Below are 25,320 nucleotides of genomic sequence, written 5' to 3'. Positions count from 1 at the left end.
CAGCTGCAGTGAAGGTTGCAACTCTGGCTCAGATCTAACCCCTGGCCCAGGGAACTCCATATGCCACAGCGCAGCCCCCCAAAAAGCGAAGAACCTTCTTCTCCATACCTGAGAGATTTAAAAAGCGAATGAAAAACTGACCGAAATAATTGTGACCTATGCAAAAAAAGCGTAATTCCTTAAAACAGATTATAGGCCCTAAGGCAATGATGGACAGAAATGAAGGGCTATACAGGAAAATAAATGAGCACAGTGTGTAGAGAGCGTGTTCATAAAAGAATCGGCACAAATGGCCAATTCAGCTGAAAAACAAAGCCACACTCTCTAATATTCTGAAAAAGTTGCACATACATGCTTTTAATCCTTTAAATCGTCATTGTTGGCATGGATTGGGAATTGGCAAAGTCTTCTATTTGGGAAACCCAGCATGCAGAATGGTGCAAACTTTCTGGAAGGCAGTCTGGTAATATGTGTCAAAAGCCTTAAAGATAAACTATTCCATCTATTTTGGCCCAATAAATTCATTTTCAGAGTTGCATGCGAATACTTACTTATAAGAATTGGAATTCTCTTGTAGCACAGCAGGTTAGGGATCTGGCATTGTCACTGTAGTTGCCTGTGTTGCTACCATGGTGTGGGTTTGATCCCTGGCCTGGGAATTTCCACATGCTGCTGGCACACCAAAAAAATAAAAAATAAATAAAAAACAACAACAACAAGAGAATGGTCATTACAGTGTTACTTATAATCATAAAGAATTCAAACCAACTTTAATGCCCAATAATAAAGAATTGGTGACTATAATGGGACATATCCTGCTCTAAGCAGCCATTAAAATGCATGGCCCCAAAGAACATTTAAGGACTTTTTTTTTTTTTAAACTGTGATTTGTTTAGCAATAAAATAAGGTCATAACACACTATGCACAGTAGGAGCTTAATTTTTTTTTTAAATATGTGTATCCATAGGCCTAAAAATACTGGAAAAATATCTCCAGTTACAGGGACTATGAGTGATTTTGTTCTTTTCTTTTTAAAAAAGGCTTTTTTGGAGGTTCTTAATATTCAACAAACTCCATGGATCATGTCTATAATGAGAAAAACTAAATATATTTTAATTTAACAATAGGGAACTGATTGCAACATATGGCCATGGCTATATCTAGAGAGGCATAACATGATGATTAAGAGTATATGCTTTGAAGCTCAGAGACAGGTGTTCAATTCTCTCTTTACAACTTAAGAGCCATATGACCTTGAGCAAGTTATTTAATTCTCTTAGCCTCCGTTCTCTTCTCAGCACAAAGGAGATAATACATATTGGGCAGAGATGTTTTGTGGCCTAAATGAAATAATGTATGTAAAATTCTGATCAAAGAGCAAGTGCTTCATAAAAATACCTGCTTTTATAATGCCAAAATAGAAATAGATTCAGTAATGATTTACATGAACTCAGGATCCTCTAGAGGGTTATGTCTGGGAGCTTGAGGAATCATTATTTTATGGTTCAGCATCTTCCAGACTTTCATAATGATGGTATAATCCAGCAGGAGGATGCTGGCAGGAAGTCTGGTCTGGGGACAGCAACAGCCCCAGAAAGGTTTTGCTCATTAGGGCAAAATGCTGGCATAGGTCATTGATTCACCTATTCATCCAACCAGCAAATGGTTATTATGCATGTACTGTGTGGCAGGCATTGGAAACTCAGCAGCAAGACAAACTAGATGCCTTCTTGGAGCCTTCTAATTAGACTGAGGTTTCAAGGCACAAAGTTCCTGGTGATTTGGGGATTAGGCAATTATGGGAGCACTGCCTGTGGTTGGAGAAAACTTGACAGGTTTAGGAAAATGATATTGAAGTTCACGTTGCATTCCTCAAATACAAATCCTAAGACGAGGGTCTGATTTCTTTTTTCTTTTTAGGGCATATGGCAAGTGGAAGTTCCCAAGTTAGGGGTTGAATTGAAGCTGCAGCTGCCAGCCTACACCACAGCCACAACAACACCAGATCCGAGCTGCATCTGCGGCCTATGCCACAGCTTGCACCAACGCCTGATCCTTAACCCATTGAGCGAGGCCAGGGATTGAACCCACATTCTCATGGATACTAGTCAGGTTCTAAACCACAATGGGAACTCAGTCTAATTCCTGAATCCCATCTGCTGGCAGAGCTGGGGCCTACAGGTGTCCTCTTTACCCTGGTCAGGTTGAGTTCCAGAACAGACTGGCTCGGTCTGCAGATGAAAAGCCATTGACCTTCCAGGAAAAAGCTTAGCAAATTATGGCCGCATGTGTCCACTCCAACCCATTGCCTGGTTTTAGAAATAAAGTATTTTGGGGACACAACCATGCCCATTTGTTTGTGAATTGTCTGTGGCTAATTTTTTTTTTTTTTTTTTGCTGCAGTTCCCACTGTTGAGTTGTTGCAACAGGGACTCTATGGCCCGCAAAGCCTAGCATATTTACTTTCTGACTCTTTACGGGATAATTTTGCTGACTCCTATTCTAGGTCCGTGAGTCTGGGGAAGTGAGATGAAAAGTGACTTCAAGTCCTGACGTTTTTTCCTCCTCTAGTTCCAGGAGCTGTTCCTCTAGAATCCATCCAAGGGGGGCCCTTCGAAGAGAAGATCTACATCCAGTGGAAGCCTCCCAATGAGACCAACGGGGTCATCACTCTCTATGAGGTAAGGAGGCCCCTTTGGCTGTATCATTTGGCTTGGTGTTATTCAGTTCAGCTTGAAATTGGCAAATAACTACCATGGGCAGGGCTCCACTGAGAGCACAAAGGTGAGTGAGACACAGCTTACCAGAGGTTTCTGATAATGTGGTAGGAAGAAACCACAACGGCATCAACTGAGCTGTCTCAGTAGCCCCAGTGACAAAGAACATTGGTCCTGCCATGCCTTGAAGTGGTTTTTGATCTCTTTGGCAAAGGTGTCAGGGCTACAGGAGTCAGACCATCCTGACACAGGTGAGAAGACTGAGGCCCGGCAAGCAGTAGTTGCAGCTCTTCTGGGAAATCACAACACTCAGGTGATGCTCATTGTATTTGTATCAGCCCCTGGGCTTCCCAAAGGGTCCCAGTGTCATTCTCTTACCTGCGGGTACATGATTCTTGCGGTGTAACATTGCTCTGCGGCCAAGGCATGTTGTATTACCACCCAGGTGGTGGTGTTGAAAGCCCTCCTCCCAGGAGTTGCAGGGTCTTCATCAGAGGTGGACAAGAATACACCCAATAAGCCAACACAATATGGCTTCCCTGAAAACTTTCAAATCAGAACAGATCGTATAGAAGTCCATGCAGAACAAAAGCAAATGGAAAAATTTCAACAGGCTGATAGCATGAAATGCTGCTGTTGGAATATGGACAAGATTAACCCTCTTCCCACCCCTTATGTTTTGATACACCATGAGATTGTGCTACAAGGTATAATGGAAAAGCACAGCCATGGAGTTCCCATCGTGGCTTGGCAGAAACAAATATGACTAGCATCCATGAGGACACAGGTTTGATCCCTGGCCTTGCTCAGTGGGTTGAGGATCCGAATTTGCCATGCACTGTGGTGTAAGTCACATTGCTGTGGCTGTGGTATAGGCTGGCAGCTATAGCTCTGATTCGATCCCTAGCCTGGGAACCTCCATATGCCATGGGTGTGGTCCTAAAAAGACAAAAAAAAAAAAAAAAAAAAAAAAAAACAAAACCGAAAGAAAAAGAAAAGCACAACTTGCAGAGGGAAGGGCATGGAGATCGAAGCTAGAAGGATGTATCCTAGAAGCTCTACCACTATCTCAAGTGAGTGACTTTTGGCAGGTCCTTCCTCTCTTTAAGCCTCAGTTTCCTCACCTGTAAAGTGGGAGTGGGTAATCACTGCTTCAGGATTTCTCTAAGGAGTCTGGGGGTGGGGAGGTGGCAAGCATCCCAGGCTGAAGTGCCCACGAAAGGCTCATGGAAGGACTTAGGACACTGTGTGCTCATGCAAGAAGCTACACCTGTTGAGAGTGAGCTTGGGTGAGAATATCCCCACAAGGGAGGATGAGCTCTCGGGAGGAACATCAAGGAATGTTGATGAGGGAGAAATAAGATGAATCTGATGGACACAGAAATTCTCTGGAGAGACCAGAGTGGACCTCAGAGCTCTCTGAGGAAGGAGAAAACTGTCTATCCTGTACAGGGTGCTGGAGAAAACAACCTATCTCACTTCATCTAGCATTTCCCAAAAGCAGAGCTGTCTTATATCCCCATCTTGGACCACGGGCTTGGGAAAAGCATCCTTCCTGGAGAGGGAGCTGAAACGAGGGTAGGTACCCATACTATTAGACCTTGCTGGGGGCACATTCAAACACTTGTCAGGGAAGGCAGGGACTGGAAACACAGCTGAAACAGAACCCAGTCGTTTAAACCTACATGCTGCTGTCCTTTGTAAAGCGCAGGCTGAGATCACACACCCTCACTTACACACCAGTGAGTCAGAGATCTACAACCTGCTCTTTGTAAAGCAGAGGGAGAGGACCCAGGACTTGGAGGGGTGAGTTGCTTGGTGTTTTATATAAATGGTTCTCAGTGCCAGATGTTGAAGACTTTCGGAATTCATAGGGCGGTAACATTTCAAGTGGTTTTCGGGAACTAACACAGAGTACATTGCCATCTTTTTTTTTTTTTTTTTTTGTCTTTTTGCCATTTCTTGGGCTGCTCCCGTGGCATATGGAGGTTCCCGCTAGGGGTTCAACTGGAGCTGTAGCCGCCGGCCTACGCCAGAGCCACAGCAATGAGGGATACGAGCCGCATCTGCAACCTACACCGCAGCTCACGGCAACGCCGGATCCTTAACCCACTGAGCAAGGCCAGGGATCAAACCCGCAACCTCATGGTTCCTATTTGGATTCATTAACCACTGAGCCAGGATGGGAACTCCACACCATCTTTTACTAACATCATATCAAAGACATAATTTCAAAAACATAGAAAGGATATAACCACAGAATTAAAGTCCATCCTTTAAATTGAGTAAATGTAGCTTTATGGATAACTCATGACAATCTCTTTCTTTTCTTTTCTTTTTTTTTTTTTTTGAATTTTGCCTTAGATTGAGAACAACTCTGTCATGAAAAGACTCTGATCCTTGTACCTACTTGCACTTGGGAACCATGATTTTAGTCCATGTTGCAGGTAGAGACATATCTCTATACAGATTTCTTCCTCAGGGGCAATATACTGCTTGCTCTAATAGGATCAGTCTGGATTAGGAAACCCTTGATTGTGATTCTATAATACGAGGAAAGAAACGGATGGAGAAAGAACAAGCATGCAAACAAAACTATGGGTTACCCCCCCCCTTTTGAGCAATAGTTCCCTGAAGGTGTTACAGAAATCAGGTTCAGCTGCTCTCTGATCAAAAGCTAATACTCAAGAGACAAGTGTAGCTTGGAAAGGAAAGGGTGCTTTATTCAGTAGACTGGCAACCTGGGGAGAAGACAGACTCATGTCCAAAAGCAACTCCTCAGTGCCAAGCAGGGGACAAGAGCTTTTAAAGGGGAGTCTTGGGGGTGTACAGGCAGAGAGTGTGGGCTACATGCAGAACAGCATAGTCATCTCTGACAGTCCTCTTAAAACTGAGCACACAGTGGTCTGATCAACATCATCTTGATTGTTTTAAGTGCAGTTAATCTTTAGTTCCAGGATCAATTTATTCCCATTTCCTTGAGGCCAGTTCTCAGAATCGTGTAAGATGGAGAAGCTTATGTCATGGCTACACTCTGGTCATTGCATAGTTAACATCTTCCCCTGGTGAGGGTTTCAGTATCTGCAAAAGAGCTCAAAGGCTGTGGCTCTGATTATTATCTATAGCCCTTGAGGAGGACCTAAAGATCCTTGACTTTGCTTAATGGCTAAACGATTATTATTTTGTCTTATTTGACTGTTTTCCTTTGTTTCTGCATTTTTTCACTTCCTGTATTTATCCTTTGGGTAAAGTTTTTCTATGGACAAGAGGCAGGTGGAGGTTGTGGTGGGGGGAAATGTTCTGTCTTAGGAAGTCCCCATAGGGTCCTACTCTGTTACAAGATAAGGACTCGTATATGCAACACCATCTGGAGCTCTAGGCATGAAGGTGTACCCAGATTTGGACAATGCATCCTTCTTCTCACTTCTCTTGGAAACCAGTGCCTTGTGGATGTTCAAAAGCCAGTTGCTAGAATGCTGGTGTTCCCATGATGTTACTGTATTAAAAACAGCTGCGGTGAGACACCTTCAAGGAGCTTCTTAGCTGCTACTTGGGCTTTAAAGCAGAGAGCCAGAGCTAGAAGTCTAAAGTTGTCTGACTTGTTTGAGCAGTTGAGGTTGTCCATTGGGAATATGCCAAAATTCTTGGATGATGCCGTGAAGGGAGCTAAGGAGGTCGTTGGCTTAGGCCTCGTCTTTCGAGCATAAACATGGCTGTGACCATGTGTATCACAAGCCAGTGAGGCCTCAGAAGGTAAGAATGTTGACTTCTGAGGTCAGGCCACCTACATCCGAATCCCAACTCTACCCCTTACTTGCTGTGTAACCTTGGGTACATTAAGTTAATGAGCTTGTTTGTATTTATTATTAAACATAAATATATGTTCAGTGCTATCTTTGGCATTTAGAAATAGCCTCGTTAAATGTTAGCTCTTATCATTGCATAAAAACAAGGCATTTGAGACTCGGAGAGGTGAAGTGTCAAGACCAAGGTTGTACAACCAATTCACCAGTCCTGAATTCAAGAGCAGGAGTCTTAGCCCTTACTCAGTGGGGTCCCCAGACCAGCAGCAATGGCATTAATTACCCAGGAGCTGGTTAGAAGTACAGCATCGCAGACCTCCAACAGACTTCCTGAATCAGAGGCTTCATTTTAACAAGATCCCTGGGTGATTCACATGGGCATTAAGTTTGAGAAGCACTGCCTCTAGACCACACTATTCTTTAGAAACTTTCAGCAACTGATAAGAAAGTATACTCTTCTGAGCAGAGAAATGGGCTCAGATGAACCCGCCACAGGCAGTGAGCAGGGGACCTTGCTTTTAACGACATTTATAACAGAATACGTGTTTATGAGGCAATTTCCAAATTTAATTAGATGAAACCAATTTGATTTTTTAAATTAGGTCCTGGTTGTAACTTCTAGAGAGAAATCCATAAATTACAAGTCACCCTCTTCTGATCTCAGAAAGTATATTTGGTGGCAAAGAAGAATCGGACAACACAAACAGAAGAGAAATCCAAGATTGTCTGTGCCTTTTTGTGCATGACCTTGAACTCATGCTAAGTCAAAAGCCAGAAAAAGGGGAGTGAAGAAGGGTTGTGGCTGTGTGAACATTATGTGAAAACTCTGTTCACTTCTTGATGGGTATCAAGCTGATAAACACAACTAAGCCAAAGTGCAGGAGAAGGAAGCCTTTATTATTACTTACAGCAAGTAAGGATCATTCCCAAAGCAATGTCCCAACAGCAAAATTGGGCAAGTTTTAAGCTACGGTGCATGCATATTCATAAGGGGGCTTGAGTAGAGGAGAATTCAGCATAGAATTGGGGCAGAGGTCCAAGCTTTAGTTGCTTGAAGTCAGCAGGGTCAACATCTTCATTCCATCCCCCTGGGTGGAGGCCTCGGTTCCAGCAGAATTCAAGGATATATTATTATGTGCATCCCTTGAGGAACCAGGACCCTGCCCCAAGGCTGCACTGTTGATTCTTGATTTCATCTTCCTTGTTTCTGCATTCCCTCCCTTCCCTTAAGATCATTAATTACTGAGACATGTTCAAGGGCATTACAGCCAGACTTAGATCATAAAATGACTTAGGCCAAAATAATGGGCTCTCTTATGTCGAGGAAGCCATTCCCAGTTCTCTTTCTCCAGGGAACCCCTAACCTATTTGCTTACATAGATATTGTAAAAATTGTTAAACACAGCAAGTCCAAGTAGCGTGTGGTATGTTAAGATTAAATTCTCTTCCCCATGAGTCCAAGTCACAACCTCTGGGCCCATCCCTGGACAGTTCTTCCCCCTGCCCCAAATTTAAATGCCTTCGATTATGTCTTATTCAGTCTTTGGGCTTCGGTCCTCTTTTTGTTACATGAAAGTGTCAACTATTCTAGGCTTCACCTGGGAAAGAGTCAAGAGAAAAATAAATCCACATCAAACCCACAAAATCAAAGGCTTATACCTCATTTTGGAGGTGCTCTGCTGTTGAAACATTACCTGTGGCCTGAGATGTCAAAGGCAAAACAGTCGTGACACTTGGAGGAAAACAGCTAGTGCAAAGGCCCTGGGGTAGGAAGGACTCTGACCTGTTTGGGACATAGGAAGGAGGTCTGAGTGACTGATGCTTCATGAGCATGGAGGACAGTGACGAGGCCTCACAGGGAGTCAGTGGGCAGGGCTTCTAGATTTTGTGTTTTATCTTTGGGGAATAGAACACCCTAGGAGGGTTCTAAGCAGAGGAATGTAGGAACTAGATATATATTCTTAAAAGACCACTTAGCTTTTGTGTGGCTAGCAGTTGTGGGCACATAAGCATCTCTGGGACACCTAGAAGATGTGCCAGGAGGCAAGGACATTTAACTCATCTACAATATTGCAATGAGGGCTTCACAGTTTATTGAACAACCTTGCACCCAGATGGAAGAGGTGAAAGCTTTGTCCCATCTGCTTCTTTTCTTTTGCTTCTTTCTGGACTTGGACATCTTCTTTTGAGTCAGGAGTTCTTATTTTGCAGAATTTGCTGGAGCCATGGACTTTAGATTCTGGCCTCTAGCCCTGACCCTGAAGCCACCCCTGAGCTATTAAATGACCCAATTCTCCACCAGCCACAACCACTCTTCCTGCCCATGGATGCAGGTTCAGAATCCTCGCCAGAGCCCACTGAAGCCAGCAGACAATATCAGGGCACACAGCCCAGGGCCCCAGATCTTTGGGCATCTGTACTTTAGAGGAGATGCAGGATGCACGTCTGTGATCACTGCCCCAACAGGGTGACAAACAGTGGGTGGCGAGAGGACACGTTGGGAGCCTTGTGTCTACACGACAGCAGATCAGTGTCACCTGGGAGCAGGTCAGACCCACAGCATCTCAGGCCCCAGCTTAGACCTGCTTAATCGGAATCTGAGTTTTAACAAGATGATTCACATGCACATGGAAGTGGGAGAAGCACTGGTCTAAGACACACCCTCAAGTGTCCTAATCTGGGTCTGGAAAGCTCTGCTTGACACAGACACTGCCACTCTTGGATAAATGACGTGGCCCCTAAATAAATTGAGGGATATGCCTGCTCCCATGTGTTCGGGGACCATTGACTGAGACCACACACCTTGGCCATGCACAGTAATAGCTGCCGGCTTGAGTTATTTCGCAATAGAAGGCCCTGATAAGGAATGTGGGTCTGCCCTGAAGACTAACTGGGAGAATTTGGGAGGGGCCAAGAGGAGGGAAGAGATGACCAACCTCCCAGGATCCTCAGCCCTGGAATCCATCCTGGCTGAGAGGTGTGTACGCCACCAAGAAGGACCCTGGAGAGTTCCTGTTGTGGCTCAGTGGGTTAAGTACCCAACCTAGTATCGATGAGGATGCAGGTTCGATTCCTGGCCTCCCTCAGTGGATCCAGGATCTGGTGTCACCACAAGCTGCGGCATAGGTCACAGACACGGCTCAGATCCCATGTTGCCATGGCTGTGGTGTAGGCTGGCAGCTGTAGCTAGCCTGGGAACATCCATATGCTGTGGGTGTGGCCATAAAGAAAAAAAAAAAGGGACCCTCCCTGGGCCAGACCAAATTGGAGTCCCAAGGAAGACGATTAGCCAGAGACAGCCTGGAAACTTACCCCATTCTCATAAAACCAGAGACTGCAAGCTTCACAGTAGAGCAGTTCTCCTAGGTTCCTTTACCCAACCCTGCTCTCTCCCTGGGCACCCTTTCCCAGTAAAGTCTTCTGCTTTGTCAGCATATGTCTCCTCAGACAGTTCATTTCTGAGTGTTAGGCAGGAGCCCATTCTTGGGCCCTGGAAGGGGTCCCCCTTCCTGCAACAGTGGGGTCCAAAGAGCTGAGTGTTTTCACCAGGATCTGGAAACCATGCCATTTGCACAGACCTTTGCGGAGCCCTAACTGGGTTTGAAAGAGATATCAAGGTGTCCCAATAAGGGCCAGTGGGTGAAGAGTGTTGGCCTGGCCTCTTCCACTCTGATTCTGCTCTTGTAAACAACAGGGCCACTGAAAATAGACCCCACGCGACTGCAGGCAGGCCCTTAACATCTTGAATGCGGTCACGGGAAACAATCCAGCCAAAAAGTTGTCTAAAAACTCAATAAAATCATTCAGAGACAAGCTGTTCAGAGTTCATGAAAAACAGTAATCAATATGTGTTTCAATTCCATTAATTGTTCTCGTCTCTGTCCAAAAATAAATATCACACAGTGTGAGGGAATTGGGCCAGAAGATGTTATACTGGCAACTGGGTTAACGACGTGTGAAAATATTTAAAATTCAGACATGTGAAGCTTCCCAGTAAGCCTATCTGTTTAGCAGTCAAAATCACCAAGTTTCTAATTACAGCGTATAAATCTGAGAAGCTTAAAGGCAACGAGAGGACCCTAATGAGGCAGGAATGGGTGTCTTGATTATGCTAGTGTTGATTGACATTTATCTTGCAAGCTATTCTAGGAGCCTGGCATTCAGAGTTAAATAAAACACAGACTTCGCCTCCATAAAACAAGGGGGCCTTCTTATGCTGGAGCCCCTTCAAAAGGTAGGATGGGTCAGAGGGTTGCCAGTATTCTTCTGGCGTACAGAGTGTTGCACTTGATCTGAACAGAAAGCCTGGGCCCCAGGCATCAGCATTCTATCAGAGCACGTGGCAAGAAGGCTGGCATGTGTTCTGAGCCAGGGAGGAGTTCTGCATGGGACTGGGGCAGACACGTGGTGATGGAGAGAGGGGCAGCTGTGTGGATGAGCTCAGAGCAGGCTCTCAGAGAGAGAGGCCCGTGGGAGGTACTGGCTCCATTTGGATGTTCAGTTTCATCCTCTTCCTTTCATTTGGCCTGGCCGCAGTGGCCTCTCAGGCTCACTCACCCAAGACATGGTCATGGCTCTGGTCCCCAGAGAGTCAGTGGGGAGGATGGGATGTGGCCCTTGATGGGCAAGAGGTGGGAGAGGCAGAAAGTAACTAACACAGCCCAAAGCAAGAATTTGCGTAATTCAATCTAAATCTACGTTAATTAGGATACACTGCTTGCATAATGCAGGCGGCCAGCAGGTATAGCTTGAGTCAGGTTGGAAACTAGGAAAAAAGCTCTTTTTTCTTTTAAATTGTTTAAGCCAGATGTGTGGGAAACATCCATATGTCCCCCCACACACACCTGCCACACATGAAATGCTCTAGAAAATGCCATCTAGCTCAGGTCACATAGCTCCACCTCCACCACCACCATGTTCTGAGCATCAGACATGTGTCTGATGCCTGGACCACTTGAGGACCTCCCTGCCCATCCCCCATCTACACTTCCCCTATTTGACTTTTCCACATTGCAGCCAGACAGAGCATCTTAAAAGGTAAACCCAATCATGTTACTTCCCTGCTTTGGCTTCCTCTTAACTTTAGAGCCCTAAGTGCTCTGGCCCCTCTAACTTCGTTTCCTGCCTCTCAGTATTTTCTATGCACCAGACCCTCTGTCTCTAGCCTTTGACATTTCTCAAGCTCACTCAGTCTTTGCAGCTCATGTGACTCTGAATATCATTCCTTCTGCCTATAATACTTTTCATTTTTATATATCTTGTGGCTGGTTCCTTCCTAATTTTCACCTCCAAGAGGCTGTTTCCCTGTATTGTCCATTTATTCAGCAATTTGCTTATTTTTGTCATAGCATTTTTCACAATCTGCACTTATTTTGTTTGTGTGCCTTAATATAATCTAGTCCCCTATTGAACTTTTAGTGCCATAAAATATGGGTCATGTGATGGTTATTTTATGTGTCAACTTGGCTGGGTCATGGTGCCCAGATCTGAGGTCAAACATTCTAGATGGTTTGGGCCCAGATTAACATTTACGCCAGTGGATTTTGAGTAAAGTGGATTGCCCTCCATGTTGTGGGTGGGCCTCATCTAATCAGTTGAAGCTCAGAATAAAACAAAATACCAAGCTCCCCTGCTCAAAATGGAATTCTTCCCACCAACAGCCTTCAGAATTGAACTGTGACCCCAGCTCTTCCCTCGTTCTCCAGCCTGATGGCTTTAGTCTTGCATCGACACTGGCCATATTTCTTTTTGCTTTTTAGTGTGTCCTCAGGATCTAAAAGAAAAGTTTGTATATAATATGTGCTCAGTAACTATTCCTTATATGTGTTGATTTGTGCTTTATATTAGTAAGGGGGTAATGGTGACATTTTTGTCCAACAAGTTTAGTGCTTCTCAAGCCTGGCTAAAGATTAGAATCACACCTTGTGAACCCCCAAACCTATCTATAAATACGTAGGTAGGTAGATACATACATAGAGAGATGAACGGTTGCTTACGCATCATTTTATTCCAAATAAATCAGAATCTTTGGGGGCAAAGTTCTATCCATGTGGTTTTGTTTTGTTTAGGTGCTTTGGGAAATTTTAGTGTCCATCCAAGATTGGGAAGCAGCATTATGTAACAGGAATCCATTTATTCTACTTAGATATGTTATCCTAGCCAAATAGAGGGGTGACTCTGGCCTTACACTGCCTTCATTTTTGCTTTTCTGGATTCCAGCATTGTCTGGTGTTTTATACTATAGCCAGCTCGCTCGTGCACATTCACGTGCTAGGCACTAATTATTTTAAGGCTCAGATTCAAGAAGCATAGGCCTTTGTTTCCAGAAGGATGCTAAACAAACAGTCTATGGGATAATTGAAGACAGACAAGGCTGTATCAGTCTGTCAGTATCCCTGTTTCCTAGTTAGCATCCTGCAGCTCTGACGCCAGGGTCCACCACAGACTTTACCTTACAAATATTCTCTCTCCTTTTATAGAAGTTAGTTCAGTTGTTTATTTGTGAGATTAAAAGAAGACATATGTACACACCAAGCTTAGTAGATTTACCCAGAGTCTTTCCTGAAGTCTTCAAATCAGAGTCCTGGGATGCGGAGGAGCCATTTTTCCTAACCCTCAGCCTGTCACTCAGCTTTCATAGGATGTTTCTCTTCCAGAGACTTTAAAAATGCAGGCATCCCTGGGTAGAAGCCATACACAGGTCTGTTGGGCTGACAGGCTGGTTGACAAGTGTTTCAATAGAAATGGCTCTGGGTTGAAAGGAATGGTTTCTGGCACTCTGAGTCTGGAAGGGAAGGAACTTGTGTTCTGATGTGAATAAGTTGCATTTATGTAAGTGGGGCCATTAGAGCTGCCTGTCATCCACTTGGAGAATACCAAGAATGCCTATATATTTGCCTTGGGGTGTTTCTTTTCTTTTTTTTTTTTTGTTATAACACGGGTGTTTGTGAAGGAGTCAGGTAACGTGACAGTAGGAATCAACAGATGCATAGCACTTGTTACCTAAAGAACAGCAAATCATGTTCTCCTGGCAATAAAAAGCTTTTCACAATAAACATTAATCATTGAGCTTAGCTGTAAGAAAACAGTAGAAGTTACTGCATGGGAAATATTCCTGCAGTGAGCACATGTGGATAAATACATGGTCTTAGTGTATGTGTGTATAAGTATGTAGGTTTTTAAGTTTATGTAGTTGCACCCTGGCACGTGCATGCGCATATGCATTTATGTGTCTGCACCTGTGTGTGAAGACTTTTACCCTTGGGCTGTAACCCCATTCTCAAGTGCATCCTTGGAATGGCTCTATTTCTTTGGAGAGTTTACAGTAATAGATATCAGTGGTATAGGGCTATGCCTGTTTCTTCCTGGACTGCCTATCCATGCCATAGGATTGTCAAGGAAGAAACTCCCTGTTCTTTCAAGGGGCTTCCAGCTGTTTCTCATGAACTTCTGCCCTAATTCCTCTCCAGGGCTTTTGCTAAAGGAAAAATTTTGAATTAAAAAAGAAAACAAAACCTGCAGGAGTTCTTGTTGTGGCTCAGTGGGGTTAAGAACCTGACATAATATCCGTGGGGTTGTAGGTTCAATTCCCGGCCTTGCTCAGTAGGTTAAGGATCTGGCATTGGCACAAGCTGTGGCATAGGTTGCAGCTACAGCTCAGATCTGGCTTGGCTGTGGCTGTGGCTGTGGCCAGCAGCTGCAGCTCCAATTTGTCCCCTGGCCTGGGAACTTCCATATGCCACAGGTATGACTGTAAAAAGAAAAAAAAAAAAAAACCTGCAGGTTAAATTTAATCCTATGCATTTACAGTCATCCTAGGAGAGTGGAGGGAGGAAAATGAAAGGGTAGTTCTGCACGTGGCACAGCTGGGCTCTCCTTCATGTTCCTTACCTGGGAGGGAAACTGTTTTGATACACCGCACACCCGGAGGATTTTAAAGAGGAGTGAGCAGCCTGTATACACAGCCACATAGCTAGTGATGGACCCCTCTCTTTGGCTACATGGTCCTTCAGTAAACTATGCCCAGAGGCGATGTTTAAGCTGCCAAGCTCTCTTTAAACATCAGAAGTTGTTCTCTTTTCATCTCAGATGTTTTACCTTGTTACTCCTGTTGGAATTCCACCCGGACGGGGCAACGCGGCGTGGATTTGCCGCTTTGAACTGGTTGGCTCTATCCTTTCTGTTTTGGTCAGAACAGCTCTTTGTTTGGGACTAGAATGAAGGGGGATTGTGAGTGTTCATCTATCATCAGAGCATTTGGAGCCTTCATTCTGAAGTCTTTGGAGCCTCTGAATTCAAATTTGTGATTCAGAGGTTATTCTTTCATTATATCCTGTCATTGGCCTCCAAGGATGGCAGACAGATTTCTTCCCCTCACCGTGATCCTTTTCTTTGGCTACTTTTTCTTCACTCTTCACCAAGAGAGAAGTAGTTCCCTAAAATTTACACTCGAGTGTGGGCCCTTAGCCTTGAGTATCATCATGAACTCAATGCATGGATGCATACCAGGTCTTTTTCAGAGTATCACGGTCTGTGCATATGGGCTGGAAAAAGAATTTTCCAGATTCAAAGCAAGGTGAAGAAAAGACAAGTTTATTGAGGCAAGAGACACTGTTAACACAGCAGGCTCACTTCCTGGTAATCAGAGAAAGCTGACCCCAGATATATGGTCATGTCTGTTTTTATAGCCCAGAGACAAAGGAGAAAGGAGAAGTCTTACTGTGTACCTGTTGAACTGCTGATTGCTTGGGGATAGATATGTGGTCTTCCAATACACTTGCTGATTGGTTGGGAGCATATATAGCCCCTATAGGGATGGGGTGAGGATTGGGCCACATACCTTTCCTAGTAGGGGGCAGGGAAGAGTAGACAAGGTTGCTCAAGGTGGGGGGGGCATGGCATTACAATGAGATGGATGGGACATTGATAAGGGTCTAGTAATTCTTGTCTTGGCCAGAGGTTTTAAGTTCTGTCTCCTTGAAGGGGCCTTGAAGTCCTACACAAAGCCCTTCAAAATATATGTCGTATGTCATAAAAATTGCCATTACTTTGCTTTTTTTTTTTTTTTTTTTTGCTTTTTAGGACCACACCCATGGCATATGGAAGTTCCCAGGCTAGGGGTCGAATTGGAGATACAGCTGCCAGCCTACACCACAGCCACAGCAGTATGGGATCTGAGCCACGTCTGTGACCTACACCATAGCTCACGGCAATGCTAGATGCTTGATCCACTGAGTGAGGCCAGGGATAGAACCTGCATGCTCATGGACCCTAGTCTAGTTGGATTCATTAACCACTGATCCACGAAGGAATGCCCTGCTTTCTTTGTTGATGTCCCTTTTATTTTATGCATAGTTTTAGCATGTGAGTATCATTGCAAGTCAAATAGTGTATTACTCTCTTAGGAAATTTAAGATCAACTTTGGTTTGACATAGCCAAGTTGATATTTGAGTAAAGCCATTTCTCTACCTGACCTTGGCCTCTACATCTATGACCTGGGAGAACTGGACTAGATAAACTCAAAGGATCCTTCCTGCTTTAACCTACCACTCAGGTGCCCAAAATTGAATTAATCTTACTCCTTATCTCATAAAATATTTTCACCCCCTTTCATTATTTCATCTTACAATTACACACCAGCTACCAGGACAACCAGAACTTTGACAATGTCTTATAGACTCATGATCTCCTCCCATTCCAACCACCTGACTCCTTCCACTAACCTAAATCTTGTATATAATTCCTTTGCATTTTATATAGCTCCATTCCTTGTATGCATTAAAGGCATATTATTTTATTAGTCTTATACCTTTAATAAAGCATTTTTACTCCATGTTTTGTTGCCAACAGTCATCCTTATTGATGAGTCAGCTATAGTGCGTTCATCTTGACTGCTGTATAATATTCCATTGTGTGAAGACATGATGAAGCATTTATCCATTAGCCCTTGATAGGCATCAGGGTTACTTCTAGGATGCTGCCTTTATCCACCATGGTGATATGAGCATCCTTATACATATCTCCCATTGCACATACACAAGATTTCCTCTTGAGTTTTTATATAGAAACAAGGTCACAGGGTAAATGAATATTCAACTTTACAAAAATAAAAAGCCAAATTATTTTCCTAACTTGTCTCTCTAGTCTGCACTCATGTTAGCATGGAATAAGGGCTCCTCTGATTCCACATCTTCTCCAGTATTGGTCTGGTCAAGATTCTTAATTTTGACCAGTTAAATTGGTATAAAATGGCATCTTCCTGTTGTCTTACTTTGTATTCCTTCAATCATTAAAGGTGGAATATCTTTTCAAATATATGCAACTCATTTGTATTTACCTTTGGTGGGCTGTCTATTCACATATTTTGTCTATTTTCTACTGGATTATCTGCCCTAATCTTATTGATATGTAGTAGTTCTTTATATGCTTTCTTACTGTTTTGTCAGTTATGTGTATAACTTCCAATGAAGTGTCTTTTGATAACAAAAGCCCTTAATTATAATATAGTCAATTTGATCAGTCTTTGCTTATATTATTAATTAGCATATTCTGTGTCCTTAAGAAACTATTCCACAAACCAAGGTTCAAAAGGTGATTCCCTATATTTCTACTAAAGGTTGTATAGTCTTGTTATATAAATTTAAGTCCTTTGTCTATCTGCAGTTAATTTTTGTGTGTGGTGTGAGATAGGATGAAAAATTCTTTTTTTTTCCCCTATATGGATACTTTTCCCAGATTCTTTTAATAAAATCCATCCTTCCTTGTTCTTCCAGGCTATATCTGACATATGCCCAAGTTTCGTACATTCATTAATCTCTTTCTGAGCTCTCTAGTCCGCTGGTCACCATATAGCACAACCACACACAATCAGAATTATTGCAGCTTCACCGTTAATCCTGATCTCTAACAGAGCAGATTCCTCTTCCTCATTCTTCTTTAGCAATATCTTAGATATGCTTGTCCTTGACTCTTTCATTTTGGAATCTAGTTACCAGATTTAATGAAAGCCTCTGTTGTAGTTCCGATTAGAATTGCACTGAATACATAGAAAAACATGGCAGGTAATTGATATCTTTACAGTCTTCAATCTCTCTGTCTTTATGTGAGTGTTCTTTAACGTGTCCCAAAGTTTTATTACGTTGTCTATGGAGATATTGCATTTCACATTAAAGCACAGCTGCTCATTTAGGGCTCAAAAAACCTTGTATCTTGTCTCAGTGGCCTTCTTTAACACCCTCCACCAAGTTCCCTCCTGCCTCAGGCTCATGGTGCACAGAGTTCTTCATTGACAGAGAGCTCTTCCATCTCCTTCAGTGGCCAATTCATTCTTATACGGCTGGTGTCAAGGTGTGCGCTCCTTCCTCAGAAAGGCCCTCCCTAATAGCCTTAAAGTTGGACTCCACCCACTCACCATTACTCTCCATCACTTCTGCCATTTCCTGAACAACATGTGTCACAGTTCACAATTATTCTATATTCATTTATAAATGTGTCTGCCTATATTATAAGTGCCATGAAGGCAGAACCCACCTATATATTACTCACCACTAGAGAACCTTGTGTCTTACAACAGTGCCTGGAAAATAGCAGGTGAGACATAAATACACAGGTAGGTGGGTAGGTAAGTAAGTGTATAGATAGATAGATGATAGATTTTAATGAATGGAGGTTGGAGAGGTTCCCTGTGATGATTCGAATACATGATAGTCATAATTAACTTTGCATAAGGTATCCTGCAGATATGACCTGATATGACCATATAAGATGGTAAGATTATACCCTAAGTCCTGCAATAATTTATGAAAGACTATATAAGGTTCCAGTGACCAATGAAGTTACATTACACTCATAGAACTCAACTGATAATAGGTAAACTTGTCAAGGCTAGGGATCTCTTTTACCGTTACATCTCAGTTCAAAGAGTAAAACTATATTCAAAACAAATGAAGATTAAGACAACAGCTGTAATAGATATTTAAATATCTACTTCCTTATGTTTGATTGGCTTTTAAAAATAATGTAGTAATGTCGAAAGATGGGATGTGGAAAGGCACCCCCTTTCCCACTCCCTCACAGACCAACCATTTTCACAAGGGTTTTTTGGGGTTTTTTTGTTTTTTTTTTTTCTAGTCCTTGTGCATTTAGTCTTTTGCATGATTACAGAGACATAGCAAAATATGGGCTTTCACTATGTCACTTTCCAGTTTCAATATAATCTACTTAACTGTCCCATTTAATGGCTCCCTGAATTTCTGACACATAGGCCATGTTTTACTCTAATCACTCTATTTTGAGGTCTGTTGATTGGTCTTCCCAGAATGTAAGGATTTTTAGGGTAGGGTAAGAGGGACCTGGATCGTTTGAAACAGCTGGTTAGCAAAGTTTGAACGTCTGCTTTCCTTTTCCTTCTCAGTGGCTTCGTCAGTTGTGGTCAAAGCCAATCACATGCCTGCCATTGATCACAGAACTGTGCTCAGAATAATAGCTGTCTGTTCAATAGGAATGGATCTAAGGGTAGAGAGTAGGATGATATGTACAAATTCAGATAGAAATCTATAAACCCAAAGTTAGAAGTGGCAGTTGTGTTTTCCTCCCCATCTGAAAACTTAAGTCCCCACTAGCTTAGCTGCTAACCAGTGGAGGTGAACATGGGGTATGTGTGTGCCTCCACTCCTGCCTCATACCGGCCCCGTGATAGGCATCACTGATCCATCAGGACGTGCTTTTCCATGAACTCTGACATGGCCTTGGACTCCCTCCTGACAGCACTCTAGGGGGTCATGATGTCATCTCTGAGGCTTAAGTGCCACTTTGTCCTTCCCCTGCTCCTGTGTAAATGTGCAATCTGATGACTTGGGATAAGAGGCTGGTGCTAAAGTCCTTCTGGAGGAAGACACCAGAGGTGAGAAAGTCTGTACTAGGAGAACTCTTCTAGAAAGTTTTCATGACTAAACCACAGATCCACAGGAAGACAGGAGCATGTGCAGAGCTTCCAAGACTGTATTGGAACTTTCCTTAAGGACCATGTATATATAACCAGTGTTACGTAATTTCCACTAACACATGCCTTCTGTAATCTTAGCCTTCCCCAGCCAGGTTTATTTATTTATTTATTAGCTTTTTAGGGCCACACCCACAGCATGCTGAGGTTCCCAGGCTAGGGGTCCAATCAGAGCTGCAGCTGCCAGCCTATGCCACAGCTACAGCAACACCAGATCCAAGCCATGCCTGTGACCTATACCACAGCTCTCACGGCAATGCCGGATCCTTAACCCACTGAGCAAGGCCAGAGATCAAACCCGCAACCTCATGGTTCCTAGTCAGATTCATTTCCACTGTGCCATGATGGGAACTCCTAGTTGTTTTATGTTTTTAAAGTATAATTGATTTACAACGTACCGACTTCTGCTGTACAGCAAAGTGACCCAGTCATAAATACAGTCCCTTTCTTACATTATCTTCTATCACGATCTATCCCAAGAGACTGGATCCAGTTCCCTGGACTATACAGTAGGACCTCATTGTGTATCCATTCTAAATGTAATAGTTTGTATCTGCTGACCCTAAACTCCACGTCCATCCCACTTCCCCTCTCCCCCTCGGCAACCCCAAGTCCATTCTGTATGTCTGTGAGTCTGTCTCCCCCAGCCAGTTTTTGTAACAAAATTACAGAAAGTTGGGATATCAGAGAAAAAAAAAGCCACCTTGAATCCCTTCTCCTAGCACACTTAGTTTGCCTTGTATTTTATCTTTGTTAATGTACATACATCTTTTACCTAAGCATAATTACATAAAATTGGCTATCGTAATTTTTTATTAAGCATTTTATCACAATCATGATGCTTTTATAGCACCATGGAAACAGCTTATCTTTTTTAATGATTGCATAATTGTCCATTGAGTGTTTATACCCTAATTTGCTTATCCGTTCCTCTGTTGTTTTTCCATATTTCTGATAACACTGTAATGAATCGCATGTGTGTGGTAGTGGTGACGTACCATGGTGGAAAGAACATGGCCTTCAGATCAGACTGATCTGAATCTAAAATCCTGGTTCTTAATGTTACCTGGATGGAAGACTTTGGCTGGGGCGAGGGGCACGTTAAGCACTCCTAAGTTGAGTTGCCATTTATAAATGCTTAAAAATTTTAAGTGCACATGGGAGAAGTATTATAAAGCCTGCAATTTGGAGTATTGTGAGAATTAGATGGATGTGGCCAGCAGCCATGGCTGGCTTTCTTTCCCCTTGATTTGGTGTATTTCTATGTTAGACATTCCCTCACATGGAATTAGAGGGTTGAAGAGATTGAACACTTTGGTAACTCTTGGTACATATTACCAGGTTGCTGTCCAAATGGATGGCACCAGGGTGAGCCTGTGCTCTGTGTCCTGTTGAGCCAATCACTGTGTCTGGGAAGCAGGCCTTTGGCAGCCCACCAGAGATTTGTGTCAGCTTTCACGGATACCCTCTGAGCAGGCTGATGTGTGAAGAGCTTATCCCACATGTTGACAGAGCCATTTTCACTCTCCAAGGATCTGCTGGAAACGCCTTGGCCTCATCAGCTTATTATTCACTCCTCCTCCCCTTTGTCCTCAGGTGGAAAGTACAGTACCTGACCTCCAACCTTCTCCCAGAAGGTCCTAGGATCCCACAAAACCTCTGAACTGGAGAACTCACAACTAGTTCATATAGCTGCACCAGTGACCTTTTTTTTTTTTTTTTTTTTTTTTTTGCATTTTAGGGCCTCACCTGTGGCATTTGGAAGTTCCTAGGCTAGGGGTTGAATCGGAGCTGCAGCTGCTGGCCACAGCTCACAGCAGTACTGGATCCTTAAGCCACTGAGCAAGGCCAGGGATCAAACCCACATCCTCATGGATTACCAGTCAGGTTCGTTTCCACTGAGCCACAGTGGGAACTCCTGCCAATGATATCTCATACACCACCTGTTGCACCCTCTCATGGCCTATATTAGTTCATCTATAAAAGAGAAGGTTGAGGCAGTTGACATCAAAGGCTTAAGCATTCAAAGTGTGTTCTGTCATCAGCATCATGTGGGAGCTCTTTAGAAATGTGCCTTCTTGGGCTCCATCCTAGATCTGCTGAGTCAGAGTCTGCAGTGTTATTGGATCCCCAGGGGAGCCCATGCCCATTAAAGCTTGACAAGTACAGCACTAAATTATCTTCTGCCCAAGAGTTTCTGTCATGCTAGGAATTTTTGATGGGAGCCTGGGTTCTAGAAACTTGCTCTCCTGCACATTGCCTGCACTCAGGATTTGCCTACCCTGCGGTGAGATTCTTCCCCTGTGCAGTCATGTCTGTGGATCTAGACGCCACTTCTATGGGTCAGGGGCATACCAACCAACACCTTCTTCCTTGACGTGACCAAAACCATTTTGCTGAAACCCAGATCCCTACTAGTCACTCTGTTGCTTAAAATCCAGCTCTAGATCCCAGTGGCTCTCAAGATAGAATCTGAACTTCTCTTTAACTTGACCAACAGATCCCTCTGTGAATGACTCAGCCCTTGTTGGCCTCCCAGGATCCTCCCCTGTTTTTATATCCACCTCCCCAAATCCATTGGCTTTACCTGACAGCTGCATTCCCGTCCCCTTGTTCTTGTCTTCCTCTGCCTAGGATGCTATTTCCTGGTGCCTCCTTCCTGGCATTAAAGCCTGTGCAAACTTCAGCACGCTGAAAGGCTCAAGCCTTTCAGGGATACTTCATTTTTCTGAAACAACTGGTTTAGAGGTTCCTTCTTGTTGTGTTATAATAGCACCTATCGCCCAGTTCTGTGTCCTGCTGTATATGTCTGCAACTAGGCTCAGAAGTCTTAGACTTCCAAGAACATATTTTGCTCCCTGTTGAGTTCCCAGAAACTGGCATATGGAGGATATTCTATGAATGGCAGTGGCCAGTGGAGCAGGTACCTGCACCTCCCTTTCCTTCCTCCGGGTCTCTCCATCCTCTACCTGCTCTCTGGCTCAGGTGATTGAGTCTCAGACATCACTGACCTTCTGTTCAGCCAAAGGAGTGCCCTGCTGCAGATAGAAAGAGTGGGGAGGAGAGGGAAGGAGGAGTCATAACTGCTCCAGCAACCTCAAGGGAGGTCACAGCTCCTCTCAAGCTGACCTTCCAGGTTCTTAAACCTCCACCACTCTCTCACTTAACTAAACCCCCTCTCCACCTCCTGGGGCTTGCTTCCATCACCTTGCCTACAGCCTAAATAGTTCCTTCATTAAACTCTCCTTGTTAGGATCCCATTGACACTTCTGTTATCATTACCATGGACCACTCAGAGTGCATCATGGACTTTATCTCAATTCTTACAGTCCTTCAGGGTAAGGATCATTATCCCATTTTAACACTGGAACTTAAAGAGCGGGTATAACTTGCCTAAGATCACCCAGCTAGTAAGCGAAACCTGGACGAGGACCGGGTTTGATTACAAAGCCTCTTTGCAAGCCATGGCACTTTCTCCAAAAACATGCAACAAATAGTCATGAAATTGAGCTGAATTCCCCGGTCATGATCCGTCTACCTGACAAAGGTGGCTGTGAGCTTGCAGTTGGTGATTGAAAAGGCAGCCTTGGGACAAAGAGACAGACTGAAGTCTGGAACCAGCCTTGGCCTGGAAACCCTCCACGTTGTGTCTTCCCAACTAGAGCTGTCGAAGCTCTTGAGGTGTGGTGCTCATCAGTGTTGATGGACAAGGGCTGGCAGTGGGAGGCAGGCGGGAGAGAACAGGTGCATCTGGACGGGAGGAGGAAACTGCACGGCCCTCAGCAGTTGTGGCTTCATCATCATCATTCCCATTTGCAAATCCCATTCAACCTGAACAGTTCTGCAGCTGAACAGGGGTATTGAAAGTCTTGCCACGCCCCCCTGATGCAGCTGAATGGCACACATGGCTCGATGGTTTTGTCGGGGGGTGTTTCTGATATGAATTTCCAACAAAATATGCACTATCTGGTATGTCAGTATCAAAGGAGAATACAAATTAGAATATTTCTCAATATTGGAAAGAAGTTTTCTATGCCAAGGCAATTTTCACAAAAATAAAAAAAACCTTTTCAAACATCTGCCTAGGTATGTCAAAATAGGCAGGGCTCTCTATAAACAGTTATGGAAGTTTATGAGGTTTCACATTTTCAAATCAGTTATTATATTTACATAAAAAAGATAGCTATCCTGCGCCAGAAGATGGTGACTTCAATAATTAAAATGATGGAGTCTCCGTTGTGGCTCAGCAGGTGAAGAACCTGACTGGTATCCATGAGGATGCGGGTTCGATCCCTGGCCTCACTCAGTGAGTTAAGGATCTGGCGTTGCCGTGAACTATGGTGTAGGTCACAGATGCGGCTCGGATCTGGCGTTGCTGTGGCTGTGGCGTAGGCATGCAGCTGTAGCTCCAGTTCAACCCCTAGCCTGGCAACTTCCATGTACCACAGGTGTGGCCTTAAAAAGAAAAAAAAAAAAAAATCCAAATGCTGACAGGATAGCCCAGTGACCATGTTCAGTTTGAAGTTTCATTCACCATGGAGCAAATCTAGCCCCTATGTGAGCGTTTATGATGCCTAAGTCAGTGCTTCTTCAACTGGAGTTTCCGGAATTCTGTGGCATCTGCACGTTTATGCTTGGAGGACGTACAAGTTCTGTAGTTTGAGAAACACTGAAAGAACGAAAGCCCTTTTCCGTTTTCTTTAGTCATCTATTTGCATGGTAGTTTTCAGCCTTAATAAATTCTTGCTCTGTATTACGAAGGCCTTAGTAGATGATTCTAGAAAGGAAGGAAAGGCAGAATGGAAGACAAGAGGAAGCACAGGGTCAGCAGTCCAAATCAGCTGCTTTCAGACCTGGCTGTGCTTGCAAGCCCTGGGCTTTTGCAGAGACGGGGAGGTCCAGGTCTCCCTGAAAGCATTGGAATCGGAAACTTCAGAGGCGAGGCCAGATATTACTTATAATTGGAGCCCATTGTGCAACCAGATTTAAGAGCCATGGCAGTCTCTCTGAACTGCCCCCTGCCCCCTTCCTTGGCTGTGGTTGGGGGTCTCAGCTTCTCCAAGACTCCTGCCTCCATCACCTGCCAGATCATCCTGACCTTCGTCATCTTTCTCCAAGCTCCAGCCTCCCCGTCAGCCATCAAACTCACCTATCCAACACGCAAGCCAGCGAGCTCGGACAGCCTTCCACCCGCAGAACCCAGTGTGAGCTCTCTACTGGAGCACCCGCAATGCTCTCTGACCCCCACAACCTATTACATCTCCTTTCTGGGCATCTCCCACTTCCAGCAGCTCCAGACTGTTTAATGGCAGCTCCTTTTTTTCTTTCTTGCTTTTTTTTTTATATGCTTTTTAGGGCCACATGTGCAGCATCTGTAAGTTCCCAGGCTAGGGGTTGAATCAAAGAAACAGCTGCCAACCCACACCACAGCCACCGAAACTTGGGATCCGAGCCGCATCTGTGACCTACACCACAGCTCACGGCAGCACCAGATTCTTAACCCACTGAGCAAGGCCTCGTGGATACTAGTTGGGTTCCTTACCGCTGAGCCACAACAGGAACTCCCAGAAGCTTCTCTTTTTCTCTGTTCCTTTGATATCCTGCCTTCAAGAGCCCTCTCCCTTACCTACTTCCTGTTTGCGGGGGTGCCACCTGCTCCCCAGGGATGTCAATCACAATCACTCTTCCAGGAGATTTCCTCTCACTGCCTCCAGCTGGTTTACAATATTCTGGAGTTTGTCACTGCATTCGAGTGAGGAGTGTGTGTCATTAGACCTCAAGGCAAGAGCTTTGTCTTA

The 25,320-nt window shown here is 44.0% G+C and overlaps 1 protein-coding gene across 13 annotated transcripts in view; it reads left to right on the top strand.

Moving 5' to 3' along the window:
- PTPRT (protein tyrosine phosphatase, receptor type T) overlaps window positions 1–25,320 on the top strand; it is a 1,163,284-nt gene that overhangs the window by 773,580 nt on the left and 364,384 nt on the right. For all 13 annotated transcript variants that reach the window (XM_021078123.1, XM_021078122.1, XM_021078115.1 and 10 more), the window contains exon 9: window positions 2,573–2,682. In XM_021078123.1, the coding sequence (XP_020933782.1) occupies window positions 2,573–2,682 (110 nt within the window). The remainder of the gene's footprint in view (window positions 1–2,572; window positions 2,683–25,320) is intronic.

Source organism: Sus scrofa, chromosome 17, assembly GCF_000003025.6.
Source record: "Sus scrofa isolate TJ Tabasco breed Duroc chromosome 17, Sscrofa11.1, whole genome shotgun sequence".
NCBI lineage: Eukaryota > Metazoa > Chordata > Mammalia > Artiodactyla > Suidae > Sus > Sus scrofa.
Note: the sequence above shows the minus strand (reverse complement) of the source record. Positions and strands in the feature narration are given on the sequence as shown.